The sequence below is a fragment of the Nicotiana sylvestris genome, chromosome 3 (assembly GCF_000393655.2).
Source record: "Nicotiana sylvestris chromosome 3, ASM39365v2, whole genome shotgun sequence".
NCBI classification, from domain to species: Eukaryota; Viridiplantae; Streptophyta; class Magnoliopsida; order Solanales; family Solanaceae; genus Nicotiana; species Nicotiana sylvestris.
This window is the reverse complement of record NC_091059.1, coordinates 182,383,517-182,400,320: the sequence shown is the minus strand read 5'-3', so window position 1 is coordinate 182,400,320 and position 16,804 is coordinate 182,383,517. Positions and strand designations below refer to the sequence as shown.

The 16,804-nt window shown below is 34.2% G+C and overlaps 1 protein-coding gene across 1 annotated transcript; it reads right to left on the bottom strand.

Moving 5' to 3' along the window:
- Positions 1-9,208: 9,208 nt before the first annotated feature.
- Positions 9,209-16,064, bottom strand: LOC104234320 (uncharacterized). Its single transcript, XM_009787872.2, has 3 exons — positions 15,837-16,064; positions 12,534-12,691; positions 9,209-9,692 (listed from the first exon to the last, which is right to left on the bottom strand). Exons 1-3 carry the CDS (start codon positions 16,000-16,002, stop codon positions 9,585-9,587), a joined length of 432 nt encoding a protein of 143 aa, XP_009786174.1. The 5' UTR covers positions 16,003-16,064; the 3' UTR covers positions 9,209-9,584.
- Between the last annotated feature and the right edge of the window lie 740 nt (positions 16,065-16,804).

Genomic DNA, 16,804 nt, shown 5'->3' with positions numbered 1-16,804 from the left:
GAAGTATGCTTGCATATGATAGATATCTAGTAGTCAATGATTTGATCCTGGCCAGCATTTTATCTATGAGTGGTTTGTATTGTACAATTGATAGCCTTTTAGTACTTAGGGGAATTCCTAAGTATCTAAAAGGCATCTCTCCCTTATTAAATTGAATAGCATGTAGAATATTATGTTGAACTTCTTGTTGCACCCCTCCAAAATACACTGAGCTTTTATTTACATTAGCAACCAAACCTGACACTTGTGAGAAATGTTGGAAGTATTGGACCAACAAGTTGACAGACTGCAGCTCTCCTTTGCAAAATAATAGAAGATCATCTGCAAACCCAAGCTGTACAATTTGCAATTTCTTACACCTTGGATGGAATTTGAAACTAGGTTCATCACTGAGCCCCTTTAAACTTCGGCTAAAGTATTCAATGGCAAGCACAAATAAAAAATGGGAGAGAGGATCCCCTTGTCTCAACCCTTTTCTTGCTGGGAATGGTAACACTGGCTCACAATTGAGAAGGATTGAGTATGAAATAGTTGTAATGCAGCACATGATCCATTTAACAAACTTAGTTGGGAACTGGAGGCAATATAGGATTTGCTCAATGTATGGCCATTTCTCTGAGTCGTAGGCTTTCCTCATGTCTATTTTCAACATACATCTAGAAATGATACCCTTTCTTCCATACCTTTTCACCAGTTCATGGCTCAATATAATATTATTGGTGATTAACCTTCATGGGACAAAAGCAAATTGGCTTTTGTCCACAAGACTGTCCATAACACCCTGCATACAATTAGTGAGGATTTTGGAGATCAGTTTATGCAACATAGTGCAACAAGTTATAGGTCTAAATTCAGATATCTTTGTTGGATTCTTAATTTTTGGAATCAATGTTATTGTTGTGCAGTTAATAGCTTTGTATATATCCCCATTCGTGAAAAACTGAATCACAACAGCTATAACATCTCTTCCAATCACAGTCCAAGCCTTTTTAAAGAAGAGAACATTGAAACCATCACAACCAGGAGTTTTGAGATCATCTATGCTCATAAGGGCTTGATATACTTCATCATGAGTTACATGTGCTATCAATTGCAATTGTTGTTGTCTTGTTAATCCATTCCCACGCTTCATGATTTCAGGATTTACTGCTGGTAGCTGATCAACAGCATTGCCTATAAGCTTTCTATAAAACTGGTCACCTCCTCTACTATGTCTTCTGGTTATTGAAAGATATCACCAGTGGCATTAATAAGACTTTTGATCATGTTTTGAGCTTGCTTATTCTTCATACTAGCAAAAAAATATGTAGTGTTATCATCTCTTAATTCCAACCATTTGTTTCTTGATTTTTATTTAAGTATACTTTCTTCCACAAGGCTCCATTTCTCTAATCCAAGCTTCATTCCTTTTTCTTTTGCAAATAGCACATTTGGTTGATTGTGTCTTCCCATTTGTGTTTGAATATCATGCAACTTCTGTCGATATAACTCAATCTTCTCCTCTACATTTCTGATTTTTTTTTGGTATAAATGCTTCAAATCTTTCTTCAACACTTTGAGCTTCCACCATATGTCTTTCATGTAATTTTTACCAGTTGGCCTACATCATGCATTTGCCACCACATTTAAGAAATCTTTGTGCTTCGCTAAATAGTTGGACTCCTCTGCACAATTTTTTTGAGTTGAATACTTAGTGGTGTATGGTCAGAAATTCCAGGATTTAATATCACCGCCTCTAAATCAGCTATTGTTATCAACTAACCAGCATTCACTTGTGACATGTCTATCCTGTTATAAATTTGCGCATTTGACCATATATATCTTCTACCCACTGTACGTAGTTCAGTCATGCCACTTGATTGCAAGAAATTATTGAAATCTCTGATCTCACTTTCCTGAACTGGATTACCAAAATGTCTATCATTTATGTCAGTTATAGCATTAAAATCTCCAATAGCTAACCATGGTCCTTGAACATAATTATTGACACTTCTCAATTCCTCCCATAGGTCCTTCATTGTCTCAATAGTATGTATTCCATAGACTGTTGTCATATTGAGTTTTAGTTACAACTGAGGGATACTAATTATACCATACATGGCCTGAGCACTCATACGTGTTGCTTCAAATTCCACTTTATTTGGATCCCAAATAATCCACATTCTCCCTTTAGAGCTATGTGAGTAGTTTGCACACCATCTCCCATTTGTTGTAATTTTATTGATCACTCTACTTGCATTCTCCTCCTTTACTCTATTCTCTAGTATAACTATCAACCCTACATCATTATTTGTAATAAATTTCTATACTTCTTTTTGCTTCTATACTTTGTTTACACCCCTCACATTTCAAGCTATAATTTTCATTTATTTGATTGCTTTAGTTTTGGGTCCCCAGTATCACCTTTGTAGCTGTATTGACCCTTCTCCATAGTAGAATTTTCCACTGATACACCAGCTATCTCAAAACTGAGTAGGCTAAATCCATTCACTATATTAATACCGGTTGTTCCTCTTATTTTGGATTGTCCACTTTTTCTTGCAGATTTGTTTTTAGGTTGCTCCCATTCTGTTGTTTTATCATCCTCACCAACTACCATTGTATTCTGTACCATGCTCTTATTTTGTTCATTTGCAACTATTTCCACCTTGTCCGGCTCTGTTCTTCTTCTTCTTCATTCCATCCTTGGTTTTTGCTGCTTCTGTTTGGCATCAGGTATGGTCTGTGCTGGTCTGCAAATATGGCTAACTTGAAGACAAGTGTGACAGTATTCATGTATCTAATTATATGCAACCTGTTGCCCAAAAACTTTACCCATCGGATCCATAACTTTTATGACTCTAGGCATATCCTTTGTAACATCCATCTCTACTAGCAACCTTGCATATGAAATTTTCTCAACTTTAGTCATGCATTCATCTGCATATATTGGGATTCTTAGACCACTCCCAATCCTACTAAATGAATTCATACTCCAGCAGTTTAGTGACAAATTTGGCAGCTTAACCCATATAGGAATTGTCTGTAATACTTATGTATCAAAATCAAAGTTAGGCGACTATGCTTTGACAATTATAGGTTTATTCCTTATAGTGCGTGGCCCTGACATCAACACAACATCCATGTCTTCCACACTATTGAATTTAACCACAAAATATCCATCATTATTAAAGTAAATTTTTGGTTTACTGACAAAATTCCAATACGCAGTGATGAATCGATCTAAAGCACATATTGAAGGAGAATCTCCAACAACATATAGCACAATTGCATGTTTCCATTTTACTGTTTCACGATCGACCTCAGCATTATCTAGTTCAACTATTTTTCTCCATTTTTGAACATACGAGCAACAAATTTGAGGTTCATACCTCTAGTAGCTAAATTGTTCCCAACGAATAAGTTCATCAATTCCTTTTTGTTTTTCTGCATCTCCTCATCCAATTTTTTTTATAAATTTGAACTTCCTGCTCCGTAACTGGCTTAGTTACATCTAGTTGTTGTGTCTCCTTCCTCTGAATCTCCTTTTCAGCATCAATTCTCTCAGCATTTGGACTCTTCGTCGATGCCATGAGAGTTTGGCTATGATCACCTTTGTCAATTGAAAACAATCTAACTGAAATCGATCCATGCAGAGGCGGCCATATCATATTTGAGCTCTACAACTGTTCCATTGAGCTCTGCGAATTATGCATGTCCTCAGTTCCTCTCGATTCATCAATTTTGTCAAACTTGCTGGTTCCTTTCTTGAATTTGTGATATGAATCACTCTCTTTGGTCTCCCTCTACCCATGCCGACAGAGGCACACGTTAGCTCACTGTCGATGCGTCAATCCTTGATGTTTTAGAGAGAGAAAATTAGAGAGAAGTCAGAGAATATTCTAACTTTAGATTGATGTTTTTTTATCCTTTTAAAAGTTATAATTTTTCAAATCTTGTATAATTAATTTATTTTTTAAAATCCTTTCCCCTTGTTTTTATGGTCTTCCCATGCCTTCATTATATTTTGTATGGCACCTCATAATATCCTAAATTCTCATATTTTATTCTACATTTAAATGAATTTTCGTGATGCTTTTTCTGTTTTAGAAAATTTTAACACACATTTCATCAGCAAAAAACTTTATGTTGCTATCATGTTTGGGTAAGAGAAAAGAAAAAGAAAGAGACTAAGGGGTCATTTGGTTGCCGGGGAGTTATTTATATATTAAAATTAGCATAAGTTTATATATTATTTGTTGACAAAAATATGAAAAATAGTCTCAACGAATCTAGTATAAGTTATACAATATCTTCTTTTTTTTTTTCATTTTTCACATAAACATAGCATAGCTAATACAATGTTTAGCTCCACATGAATATATATATATATATATATATATATATATATATATATATGTATGTATTATTTTATGCAAGATAGAAGATTGAATAATAAATATGTATATAGTAATACTTGAATTAAAATATAAAAATGACAAGAATACCCTCTATTCAAACTTTTATATCTTTTGTTTAAAATATACTAACAATTTTAATTGTACAAAATAGACAAATAATAATTAATATCCACATTACATTTATGTATTACTAATCACTATATAACTATGGAGTACCTCTGTCCACAAGGAAGCTCATAATCCACCAGTGCATGCCATTAGTTGAGAAGATTGTAGATAGGATCGGAAATTGGACTTCAAAGTTTCTATTCTATGTTGGAAGACTACAACTCATTAAGAGTATTTTATTTGAAATGCAGACATATTGGGCGCACATATTTTTAATACCAAAGAAGGTCATCAAGATAGTTAATAGCATTTGTAGGAGTTACCTGTGGGTTGGAGTACATAACAACTCTAATAGAGCTCGTGTTGCTTGGGAAACTCTATGCTAACCAAAAGTTGCTGGTGGTCTAAACATCATCAACTATGCATTATGGAATAAAGTTGCTCTAACCAAACTCCTATGGGTTATAACTGCAAAGAAAGATAAACTATGGATTAGGTGGATCCATAGTCACTACATAAAACATAACGATATTGCTACCATGACTGCTCCAAAACAAGCCAGCTGGTTAGTAAGAAATATATTCTCTGCTAGAGAATGGTGGGCATCCGATCTAACAATGATAGACTCCTTTGTGTCTGATGGAAGATTCAACATCAAGAAGGCCTATATCTATTCTATGCCATGTTATCCCAAAGTCAATGAAAATCACTAGTTATGTAAACGGGAATTCTGCCAAAACACCAGTCATACTATGGATGACAGTACAACAAAGGCTAGCTACTTTTGACAGGCTCGCAAAATGGGGAATTCAGGTTCTCCAATCATGTGTGTTATGTGAAAGAGATATTGAATAAATACATGCTCACATGTTTTTTGAATGCCAATACTCAAAAAGCTTGTGAAAAAGAATGCTGATATGGCTAAGATACCAAAGAAACATCACAAATTGGGAGTCTGAAGTGAAGTGGTTATCAACCAATGTCAATAGCAGGAATCCAAGAAAAACAACCTTAGGGATTATTTTTGCAGTTGTGGCGTACATATCTGGATGGAAAGGAATAACAGAAGATTTCAAAGCCAAAAAGGGAGGCTAAGGACATAGCTAAAGACATTACAATCCAAGTGCATATAACAGGTCAACAAAAATGCAAATGGAGACCTATATTGAATATACTGAATATTTATCCTAATTTGCAGTTCATAGCAAATAGGATAGAGAAAGATCCATGTTTTCTCAAGTGGTCTTGGATAGACAACGATATGGTTGTATTCTTGTTTTTTGGTTATTCTTGAGACCTGCTACTTGAGTCAAAAAGTGCAGGTGATATATATTGAAAACTGGTTGAAATAAAAAATTTACTTTCGACCAAAAATCACTATATAGCTAATCTTATATAACTACCTCACGTAACTAATTCTCGTATAACTAAATCCTGCATAACTACTTTCTACATTATTAATGCCCTTTAATTGTTCAACAAGAGATTTAGCTTTGGATATTATACTTTGAATGTATGAAGTGTGAAATGTGATATTCAATGTGTATGTTGATAGTTGCCAACTTTTATTAATGAGTGCTTTACTCTTTGTTAGAAAACAAGTTCTATATTTCTCTCCTATATACGTTGATTTTTTTATTATTTCTATAACAAACTAAATAAGATAATAAATTCAACATGAGATTAGGTTGAAGTAGTAGTTACACTTTCTATTTATTTATTTATTTTGAAATGTTTACATTGAAGATGAACATAACTTGGCAAACATGTGACGGACATTTATATTTATTACTAAACTAAAGTATACACAAATTAAAACCATGAAAATATTTGCCATAAATGTTCCTTTAAGTCGGAGAGCAAATTAATTAATTGAATTTGCAATGTTTGAATTTAAGCATTGATCTCATGTATAAGAAGAGAAAATTCTACAAAATCTATGAACACAAAGTAGAAAGCCTAAGCAACACTGAAAATTTTGCCACATTAGCTAGTGTATCTAGTTTAAACTTGGAAATAAAAATGTTTGTTATTCTAGAATTTAGTTTGAAAATACTTAATTGTGTTTTGCAAAGCTGTGATCCTAATTAAAAGTGAGATTAACCATGACAATACAATAAACATACAAAAATCTTAGAAAATCGTGACAATACAATAAACGTATCCTTAATCATGTTTTTATTGTTCTTAACGCATAGTTCAATGAAATAAAAAATACATTATGGAGGCATACGAGTTACGACCTACTAATTATTGATTTGGTAACGAATTTCAGTTTGTATTTCCTAATTGTTTGACAAAAGTGAGTACGTGTATTTGATAAACATTGCGCAATTATGAATTATGATTACATCCCACAAGTACTTTATTTTATTATATCTAGTTTGTATTTGATATAAACAAATTCTTTCTGTGGTAAAAATTAGATGGTAACTAGAATATGTATAAGATTTGGGATTTGTACAAATTTGGATTAATCTTTAAAAAGCTGAATGGAAATATATGTTGTAAAAATACGTAAAATTACTATACATGGTGAATGTGAGATGTAATTTACGTATGTGATAAAGTTGTACTTTCTTAATGTCAAATAATTGACTTCCCCGTCTCTTTCCTAGTTCACGTCAATTGTATGCTTTATTGAAAATTAAATTTTTAAAAATATATTCTTCCCTGTTCTCCCTCAAAAAATACAAATTCAAAATTTCTACGAATATGTTAATACATAGTCTAGCCAAATCAAAATATTTTATTTGGAACAGATGAAATACTAATACGCATGACAGACGGCCTCTTTTAAGAGAAAATAAAATTTCAAGTAAATATTTTCGCCTTTTAATAGTTTGTTTATTTCAATTTTTCTCAAATGAAGTTCACAAAATTGAATAATTATGCTCGTATTAAATCTGTATTACGAGAGTCCTGATCGTACATTTCAATTTGTATAAAATTTAAAAGGAGAAAAAAAAAAAGGTTAATGTGAAATTTCACTACTATTTATCACTTCAAATGAAATAATCCGGAGGTCGGTGGATTAACATAAAGATTAGCAGTATTGCATGAATCTCATAAGAACCAAGATATAGAATTAAGTGAACGTTAAGTTAACGTTCTTGCTAAGTATGTCTATGAGTAATTAATGAACTTGTAGTTCCAACAGCCTACACATTTTTACAACTCTTACTGCAAGTATAAAGTAAAACAAAAGGTATGTTCAACTTATGAAGGTAAAACTGTTATTGGTAATTAACTTAAATTAAAGGAAGTCACCCACTATTTTCCTTCAGATTAAAGATTAACTTTGAAGTGCCTTGCCTTATTAGTTGCCTATTTTACTGGCGATTCATGACAATTGTTATTTTTGGAAAAATATTTGGTAAAAAGTAAATGTAAACACTTTGAAATGGTAAACGGTAGTAATTATTAACATGAAAAAGGAGTTAGTACAATATACAGTAAAGAACCTACTTAGACTGTTAGATTCATTGCAAAAGACTCGCACAAAGTTGGCAGCTCACCTATCCTTCAACATAATACTTAAATTCGCCGTCATTATTCAACTCTATAATCACTCTATAATCAGGTTTTATTCAATACCGTCTGCTATATTAAATATAGAGTTATCTATGACCCTTTTGGATAAAAACAATGCAAACTCCAATCATTAAATGATATAGTTGGTAACTCCAATACTAATCCTAGTAGTGTTTAGGGGATTAATATTGTTTAGGGAAAAATATTTAAGCATAAGTAGATGCTGGCCTGGGCCTATGAGATAAACCAAAGCTAGGATTTAGAGGTCCCAAGATCCTAAGTTACTATACAATTAGGTGCTTCGGCGCTACATCCACAATGTTAAAAGGCTTCTTAAATTTGAGCAATAACGTTGACATAGTTGTAAGTTGTAACCTAGCAGCCTATTACTGAGTGTGTACGAGGAAAATTTCGATTTAAATTTATGATTAATTGTAGCACGAAACAAGTTTCTTAAGGCGGCACCAACCAATTCGTGTATTTGTCAAGAAGAGATAAACATGGGTCAAAATTCAAACCACGCATTTCAGAAATCAGAATACTGTATATGCCAAAAGCTGATTCAGGGGCGGAGGGAGAGTTTAGTCTACGGGTTTGGACAAATTTAGTAATTTTTTGCTTAAACCCTATATTGTACTTATTAGAAAATCCATTATATATGTAGTATACATACTATTTACGGGTTCGGACAAACCTAATAGTTTTTTTGCTTGGACCCTATATTTATATTAAAAAATCCATTAAAGATGTATAAATATTCAAATTCACTGGGTATTTGATTTAATATATATTGATATGCTTGCTTCATTTATAATTTGATATGTATACGTTGATATGAATTAAAACCAGTAGATTACGTGCCAAAGAGAGTCGGGATTAATGAGTCTCACGTTAGTCGAACATGAAGGCAACTTATCATCGATAATATTGAACAAATAATATGCATTCATAACTTAAAATAAAGGGTAAAGAAATGAACTTTCTTATCATCCTCTTCCCTTCACACAATCCATTTTTAGGCGCTCACAATGACGGCCATGGTAAAGGAGAACGTCAGGAGTGGGTGATTACAATGCATATATCATATATATGTGAGACTGATTATTGGCAATAAATGAAGGCACCAGAGCGATATGTGGAGCTGCTGAAGGAGTAAATGCAAAAAATTCGCAGCAACGTGGGATGTGCTATTGAATGAAGTAAATATCAGCCAGAGTGGTCTTGCACACCCTTTTATTACAGCAATAACTTTTTCACTTGTACCTTACCAAACTAGAGTCGCAGTAATCCACAAGCATGTATCAACTGACCAGCACATGCAGCACTTCAAATCTTTTAAACAAAATTGCCATCTTCATCACATCCTAGTGAACTAGTTCACAGAGTTTGACATCATCGATGTCCGGTCTACCGGCTGAAATATGTCTGTTCCTGAACTAAACACAAACTAATGACTTTCCTACATTTGGCGCTAATAGAAGAGAGGAGGTCCAAATACCCGTTATAAAGGCACATCAACACTATTACCAATGAGTATGGAAATTATAGAGCATTTATCATCCTCTTCATCTCAGTGGACCTCCTTGGATCTGCTTCATCAATTGCTCTCTCAGTAAGCACATGCTTGATTCGGCACATCGACTTCCTTACCTGAATATCAATCATTTGTCACAAATATGTTAATGTAAGATAAATCCATGCATCACCAATATTCTAATAGCTTAGTGCCTCAAGGGTTCACATGTAGAATTTTCAATTGTCTATTGATGAAATATAGAGTAAACCAAAAAAAAATCAGAATCCAATTTGTTTACTAGTCTTAAAAGAATAAAAGAGTTAAACTCAAATGAGTTTGATTGCTTACCAAAAAATCGTGAAAAAAAATATACTGCTTTGGCTATTAGAGCTTGTTTTTACTACTTTGAGTAATTCTAAAAGGTGATGCATGTAATTCAGTTGCTTCATGCATCTTTACTTTTTTTTCCTGTAAGCTAAAGAGTGATAATAGTTGTTGCTAATTATAATTTTTTGGATAAGGTAATAGTTGTTGCTATATAAGTCTGCAGGATGCAATATGGATAAACGGGTGATCCACAATGCCAGGGTAGGAGGGGTCAAGTATTGTGAAGAAGATCTTAGCTTCATGCCAATCAATATGCTTCTTCTACTTCTACGTCTGTCTTTTCCCAACAACATGTTAATAGGCCCCTAAGACTTCAAGTTGCCTAATTTCTATATTTTAATGCAAGCCTTGCCTAAATTTTGATGCATGGTTTGGTTGGATTCTTAATAGTTATTACAACAGAATTCTGCCTCTCTGCCTTCTTGAAGGTAGGGGTAAGGTCTGCGTCCACTCTACCTTCCCCAAACCCCACTTGTGGGATTACACTAGGTTTGTTATTGTTGTATTACAACAAAATTCTGAAATTTTGATTATCTAATACGGAAAAAAGGTCGGATATACCCGTTTACTATCAAATATTGTTCAGTCCCATCCCACGTTATACTTATTGGCTATTTCTGTCCCTGATGTCCATCAAAGTTCTAAATTTGCCCTTACTTTAACGGAAATGACACGTGGCACACTCTTAATGAAAGACCTAACTCACCACTTAAAAAACCCCACCCACCCAACATGTTTCCCTTTCTTTAATTTTTACTCTTGTTTCTTCCCTCAATAGAGTCCAAAAGGTGAAGCCAGGAATGGACTGCCACACCTTTCTTTTGTGTGCCTGCACCTTCCACATGTACCAGCAGTTGAAGGCTTAAACCACTAGGAGTGACCCATATAGATTTAAGAACAAGTTCCGAAGTTCCTTAGCGACATTGCAAAGTAGAAATAGGTGTCTGATTTCGCATTCTGCCACATATATGTCTGGAGCATAAATTCTTTTGCATTTACTTTGTTTATTTCTACTTGGATTTTGTGACAATAAGATTTAGCAAAGTGAATAACTACTCTTTAAAGGTATCTGGGTATTTTTCTAACATTATATGATAAGTCAAAGGAATCATCTCATAATGTGCACGACATGAAAGTTTACAAGTATTTCGCATTGAGCTTCTAAACAATCAACCCAACTGTCTATAAAAGTGGGAAAGAAACAAGGGTTTTATAAGGTGTTTGGACTCTATTGAGGGAAATAAACAAGCAGGTTTTATATCCATTCACGGATATAGCTGCGCCTTTTCTTCTTCCCCAACACCAATAACTGAATCGACATAATACCAAGAAAAATGCAAGTTGTTGAAATACAAGGCTGCAGGCGTGGGGGTTATCAGAAAATATGAAATTAATACTCCCTCCGTTTCAAAATATATGAGGTACTTTCCTTTTCAGTCTGTTCCAAAATAAATGACACATTTCTAAATTTGGAAATAATTCAACTTTAAATTTTTCATTTTACCCTTAATGAGAAGCTTTTATAATCACACAAATGTCATGGCACCACAAAGTTTTTTTTATCCCTTAAGCTTTTAAGAACACAAATTTCAAAAGTTTTCTTTTTTTCTTGAAACTACCTCATCTAAATTGAAACGGAGGGAGTTTATGATTTAGTACCACCAGGAAGATAGAAGTGTATAGATGAGATGAGGAAGAAGGACGAGAAACTGGGAATGGCTAAGAGGGGTTTGGTTAAAAATTAAAGAAAGGGAAACGGGTGGGGTGGGTATGAGGTTTTTTTAGCGGTAGGTTGGGTCATTCATTCAGAGTGTGCCACGTGTCATTTCCGTCAGGGCTATTTTTATAACGGGGAATAGGATTGGACAATATGCGTTAGTACACGGGTATATCCGACCCTTTTCCATATCTAACATTACAGATATTCTGAACTGTTAAAAAGATCTGCTCTATGCTTCAGTACTTCACTGAAATGTAATCTTCAACTTTTCTTGAACTATATGTTCCAGACTCTCTGCGGATATATAGGCTTGTTGATTCTTGTTCCTCGAAATTCAAGCCACCAATAAATTTACAAGATTACAGAGGAAAACTTGTGTTCTCAGAAAAAACAATAGAGTGCAGCAGAGAATATGTGGATAATCAATTAATTTGAGAGAACAAACTGTCACCAAAAGCTCTGGCATTCCCAAAAAAGCAATTCTATCATATGCTCTGTATCTAGAGGACTACATATGCTTACAGAGGACCGTGGATCAAAGAAATGTGCCCCCCTAGAAATTTGCCCCACATTGTAGAACACAGACAATCTTGGGCACATGTTATGTTCTGGAAATCTAGAAAAAAATTCTACCTATATTGCATATAAATTCTACTTCTACCTGGCAATTAGAGTATTGTCTTAACAAGCAAATCCAATTAAGTGAACACTTATATGTATACGAAGAGTTCGGACATTTACTTCAGAAATAGGTGAAGAGACTAGTTGATACATCCTATTTAGAAGAAGTAAACGGTAAATAAATGTTTGACAGTTGAGAACAAAATCAAAACTATGAAAAGGAGCTTATTAAAGAAACTGACTTTACCTTGGAAATACGCTCTGGATTAGGAAATCGCAGGTTCTGAGCATTAAGCATCTGGCGTTGAGTCATCAACATGTTCTTCTCCTTCATAAGAACATACCATAGCTTCTGAAGATCATCCCAAGACTTCAGACGCAGTTCAGAAGCCTTCCAACCTCGACCTGGTTATCATTTTAAAACTTCAGACTTTATCCCGCTAGATATATATAGATCAATGGCACAAGCATAAACTTAAGGGATTATAATCCCGGAATAGAATTTGGAATAATATTTATCTCATGTTTGGTTATCGGTATTAGCTAATACTGGTAGAAATTTTATACCAAAATGGTGGTAGTAGCTATCCTACATTGGATGTGGGATAACAATCCCAGGATTAATCCCTGGATATCCCGCTTTGCATTTTGCAACCAAACGTTCCCTTATTTAACCAGCCGGTCACTCAGCATACAGAACCTCAGTCGCTAGTGTGCATTTAACTAGAATACCTTTAAGCATTTGAGGCACGAATGCCACTGAAACCACATAGGATAATGAGCTTCAACCTCTCCTCCACAGTGAGGATAACTATTTGGGTAACATAATCATTTTTTTTATCAGAACTATTTGGCTACTTTATCCTAACTTGGCATGCAACTAAATCATAAGCTGATAAGCAGGATGCAAATTCGTAAATAACCAACTACTCCAACAGAGAAACAACCTTCATCAGTAATTTTTTTTGATAGGTTAATTTTCAACAATGAAATAGCCACCACTGAAACACAATGAAAGATCCCTAATCTTTACATAGAATTAAGGAGTTTTTAGCTCAAAAGTCAAAACACCCCTAATGTTTGCTCGTAAGTACATCCTTAATGCATGTTAACAGAAAACATCCCTGGTGTTAAAAAAATAAACCATTTCTGCCCAAATGTTGACAACCTTGCTAATACTAACAGAAACCAACTTGTCACATGCTGGAGCCTCTTCCTTGTAACAAGCATGGTTCCATTTCTTCCTCAATTTGTAAAAATAAGCCTCAATTACACCAACAACATAATCGACTTTCATGTGAGTATTTCCGAATCTCATGTACTTGTTTATCTCAGCCTCAGCTCTTAGGCTTTCTTAATTTTTGCATCCCAATTTCTTTCCCAAACTGGTTTTAATAGGGGAGCAATCCCATAGAGCAATGAGAGATGCACTGGGACAAAATAAAAAACTCAAGCTCTCTTCCATGGCGGCCTCCAAGCTCCAGACCCTCTGGAATCACCCATATATCCCTTAAAAACATTTGTTTCTAGCCACCGACCTTCAAGTGTGACATTAGCCTAGCTAATACTCAAAGGAGGAGCTAGCAGAAGCACCATAAGAATGACAACGGAAATTAATAACATCTAACATTATATTGAATCCTTCAAACCCAAATTGTAGTATATCTCGCCCATTCAAGCTCTCAAGTGGGTCTAATTATTTCTTTTTCTTTCTATAACTCATCTTGGATCATTGAATTTAATCAAGTTACACTGTGATGCATCAATAATACAAAGCCATTGGTGCGTTGCAACTGAGAAAATGCTCATGATGTGATTTTTTTATATTTTTTGGAAAGAAAATGGCATTAGCGCACTTTTTTTAAAAAACTGGGTGAGCAAACACTGTGCAAGAAGAAAAAAAGGCAAAAAAATGAGCATGTCTTGTTTGATTTCTTTCACTGGGTTTTTAGGATTAGATGCTTTGTTGGTATGTGACTTTTGAAGGAGTGAGCAATCCATGTATCAGTAGGAAAAAAATGCTCTAACAATGCAGAGAATTGAACTGCAACTCAAGCATGGAATCAACTCAGAGAAAACATTTAACAATAGAAGCAGAGAACCATTAGCAGTGCATTGACAGTTACATAAACAATCTTCTTATTAACAACACAAGACCAAACTTTAAATTCAAATATATTCCAGAAGACAAAAATGCAAAAATAAGCAAGACTATTTAAAAGCACCATCACGGAGAAGGAAGAGAAATGCAGTAAATGCTGCAAAGACAGCTGTTGGTTTTTGGACGTCTGTTAACAAGGATACATTAAGGATGTATTTACAGTTACGAGCAAACATTGGAGATGTTTTGAGTTAAAAACTCAAGAATTGAGGTATAAAGGTTCATGTAAAAGGACATTTAGAATGAAAGAAAAGATTAAAAAGATAGTGGATACAATTTGGATAAATGCTATAGGATTCACAATTATGCATGTTTACACGTTATTCATTTGATACTCCAGATATAAAATAAAATTAGAGTCAAAGAAAGAACATCACTTTGTTATTGAGACACTATACAGTGATGCTCTGGACGAGGACCTTTTTGTATCTAAAACAGAGATGGCAAAATGAGTGTGTCATATTGTGGTAATGTACAGGTACAATCTAAGATCACACACCAATTCATCACTTCTTAATACAAAAGCATATTCAAAGCCCTGATAATTTTTGAGAAAGTTCAAAGCCCTGAAAAATTTTGCACCAACTTATTAGCTACTTACCTTCTAACCCTAGAAGTGGAGCAAATATTCTTATTAGAGTTGTTGTGCTTCCCTTGAGTCAAAATAGTGTTCATTTTCCCAACAACGAAAAAATACATTGCTTGTACACAACTTACGTCACCGAGTGAGTACCTTTTACTTTGATTTGAATTTTGAAACCAGAAATTCCTTTTTTCTTTTTAAACATCTGGCATGCTATGATCTTAAATCTTCACAACTAGACTTTCACTTTCTGGACTAGCTGACTTCAGGTTGTGTAGCTTCTTTAAAGCATCTGAAAGGTGGTATTCCTGATGCATGGTTTCAATTCACAAAACATAGTTCATTTGCGGATGTCATCTCAGTGAATTTTGGCCAAGAGGTAAGTATCTCGAGATCATCTATCAGCAACAAAAATCAAAAGTTGCAGACGCTCTTCCACTACATTGCAGCAGTTTAGTGTTTAGCACTTGCAGAACAACTAATTCGTTCAGTTACACATTTATTTTTGCAGTAGCTTTCCCCGTCCAAAGAACTAACAAACAAATGTCAAAGGATAGTGGAGAGAAAACGAAAAAGGAATCAACTAGGCTGGACCTATGGGTAGCCCATCCATTTGATATGCTATACTTAACTCATTTCACTTGTTTGCATACCAGCAGAACAAATAACCCCTTTTTAAAGACCAATAACTGTACTTTGATCTTACATGCGTTACAGAAGCAGAAAGTAATACTGATCATTTTAATAGAGGTATAACCAATTATGCCATCAACCAATTTCAGAGGAGAAAATGGAAGGGAATTTACCATAGACAACAGGCTTATCGTCCTCTGGGGTTCTATCAACTTCAAAGAACTGCTCGAGTGGATTAAGGGTTCTAGAAGTAGCAGAAGAAGCAGTAGCTGCAGCGACTGAACTCTCTGATTTTGCCGCCGCCAAGAATGTCCTCCCGAAAAGTCTAGCAGCGAGCATGACTGCGACTAGATTGCAAAAAAGACAAGGGCGGCTCTAGGTAAGGCAAGTGAAGCCCTTGCCTTTAGCCCCAAAATATAAATTACATACATATATTATATTATTGTATAAATAATATTATTAAATATTTTAGCGGTGGAAAATCAAATATAGGGGAGGGATAAAATGGGTTAGGGGTGTTGAGGTGACACTAGCTTTGAAACAAGGGGAAGTTTTATTTTGTGTCTCATACAACTTACACTAGTTGTATGAGGCTCATTTTTATCTTATAAATTTGTGGACCTCAATCTTACACTTTTGGGTCCACAAAACTGTGAGATAAAAAAGTTGTCTCATACAACTAATGTTAGTTGTATGAGACACAAAATAAAATTTTCCGAAACAAGGTAACAGGAGAAACTAAATAATCATCGAGCGAAGATTTTTTGCCACATGGCATCCACCTCATCAAATGTAAGTGTCACGTAAGATTGGATGTTCACCTTGGACAAACTTAACAGAAGAGGGGTATATTTGAACCAATAGTATTACGGTAGGGGTATATATAGACCGAAAGTATAACTAAGGGTATATTTAAACCTTTTCTTATAGTAGAAAGGTATATTTGGCCCTTTTCCGAAATATAAATTACTATTATATTATTGTATAATATGTATGTAATTTATAATTATATAATTATTAATAAACTATTTAAATTTTAAATTTGGTAGAGATAGAATTGAATGTGTTAATAGAATAAAAAATTTCTCTTGCTAAATTAAATAATATACGATAAAGGGTCAAAAATATCTCTTTACTATTG

Excerpts from the sequence above, each read along its gene's own strand:
- LOC104234320 (XM_009787872.2), bottom strand. The coding sequence starts at position 16,002 with ATGCTCGCTGCTAGACTTTTCGGGAGGACATTCTTGGCGGCGGCAAAA. Across the intron at positions 12,692-15,836 it reads CGATAAGCCTGTTGTCTATG|GTCGAGGTTGGAAGGCTTCT; the intron begins GTAAATTCCCTT and ends AATGATAACCAG. Across the intron at positions 9,693-12,533 it reads ATCCAGAGCGTATTTCCAAG|GTAAGGAAGTCGATGTGCCG; the intron begins GTAAAGTCAGTT and ends ATTGATATTCAG.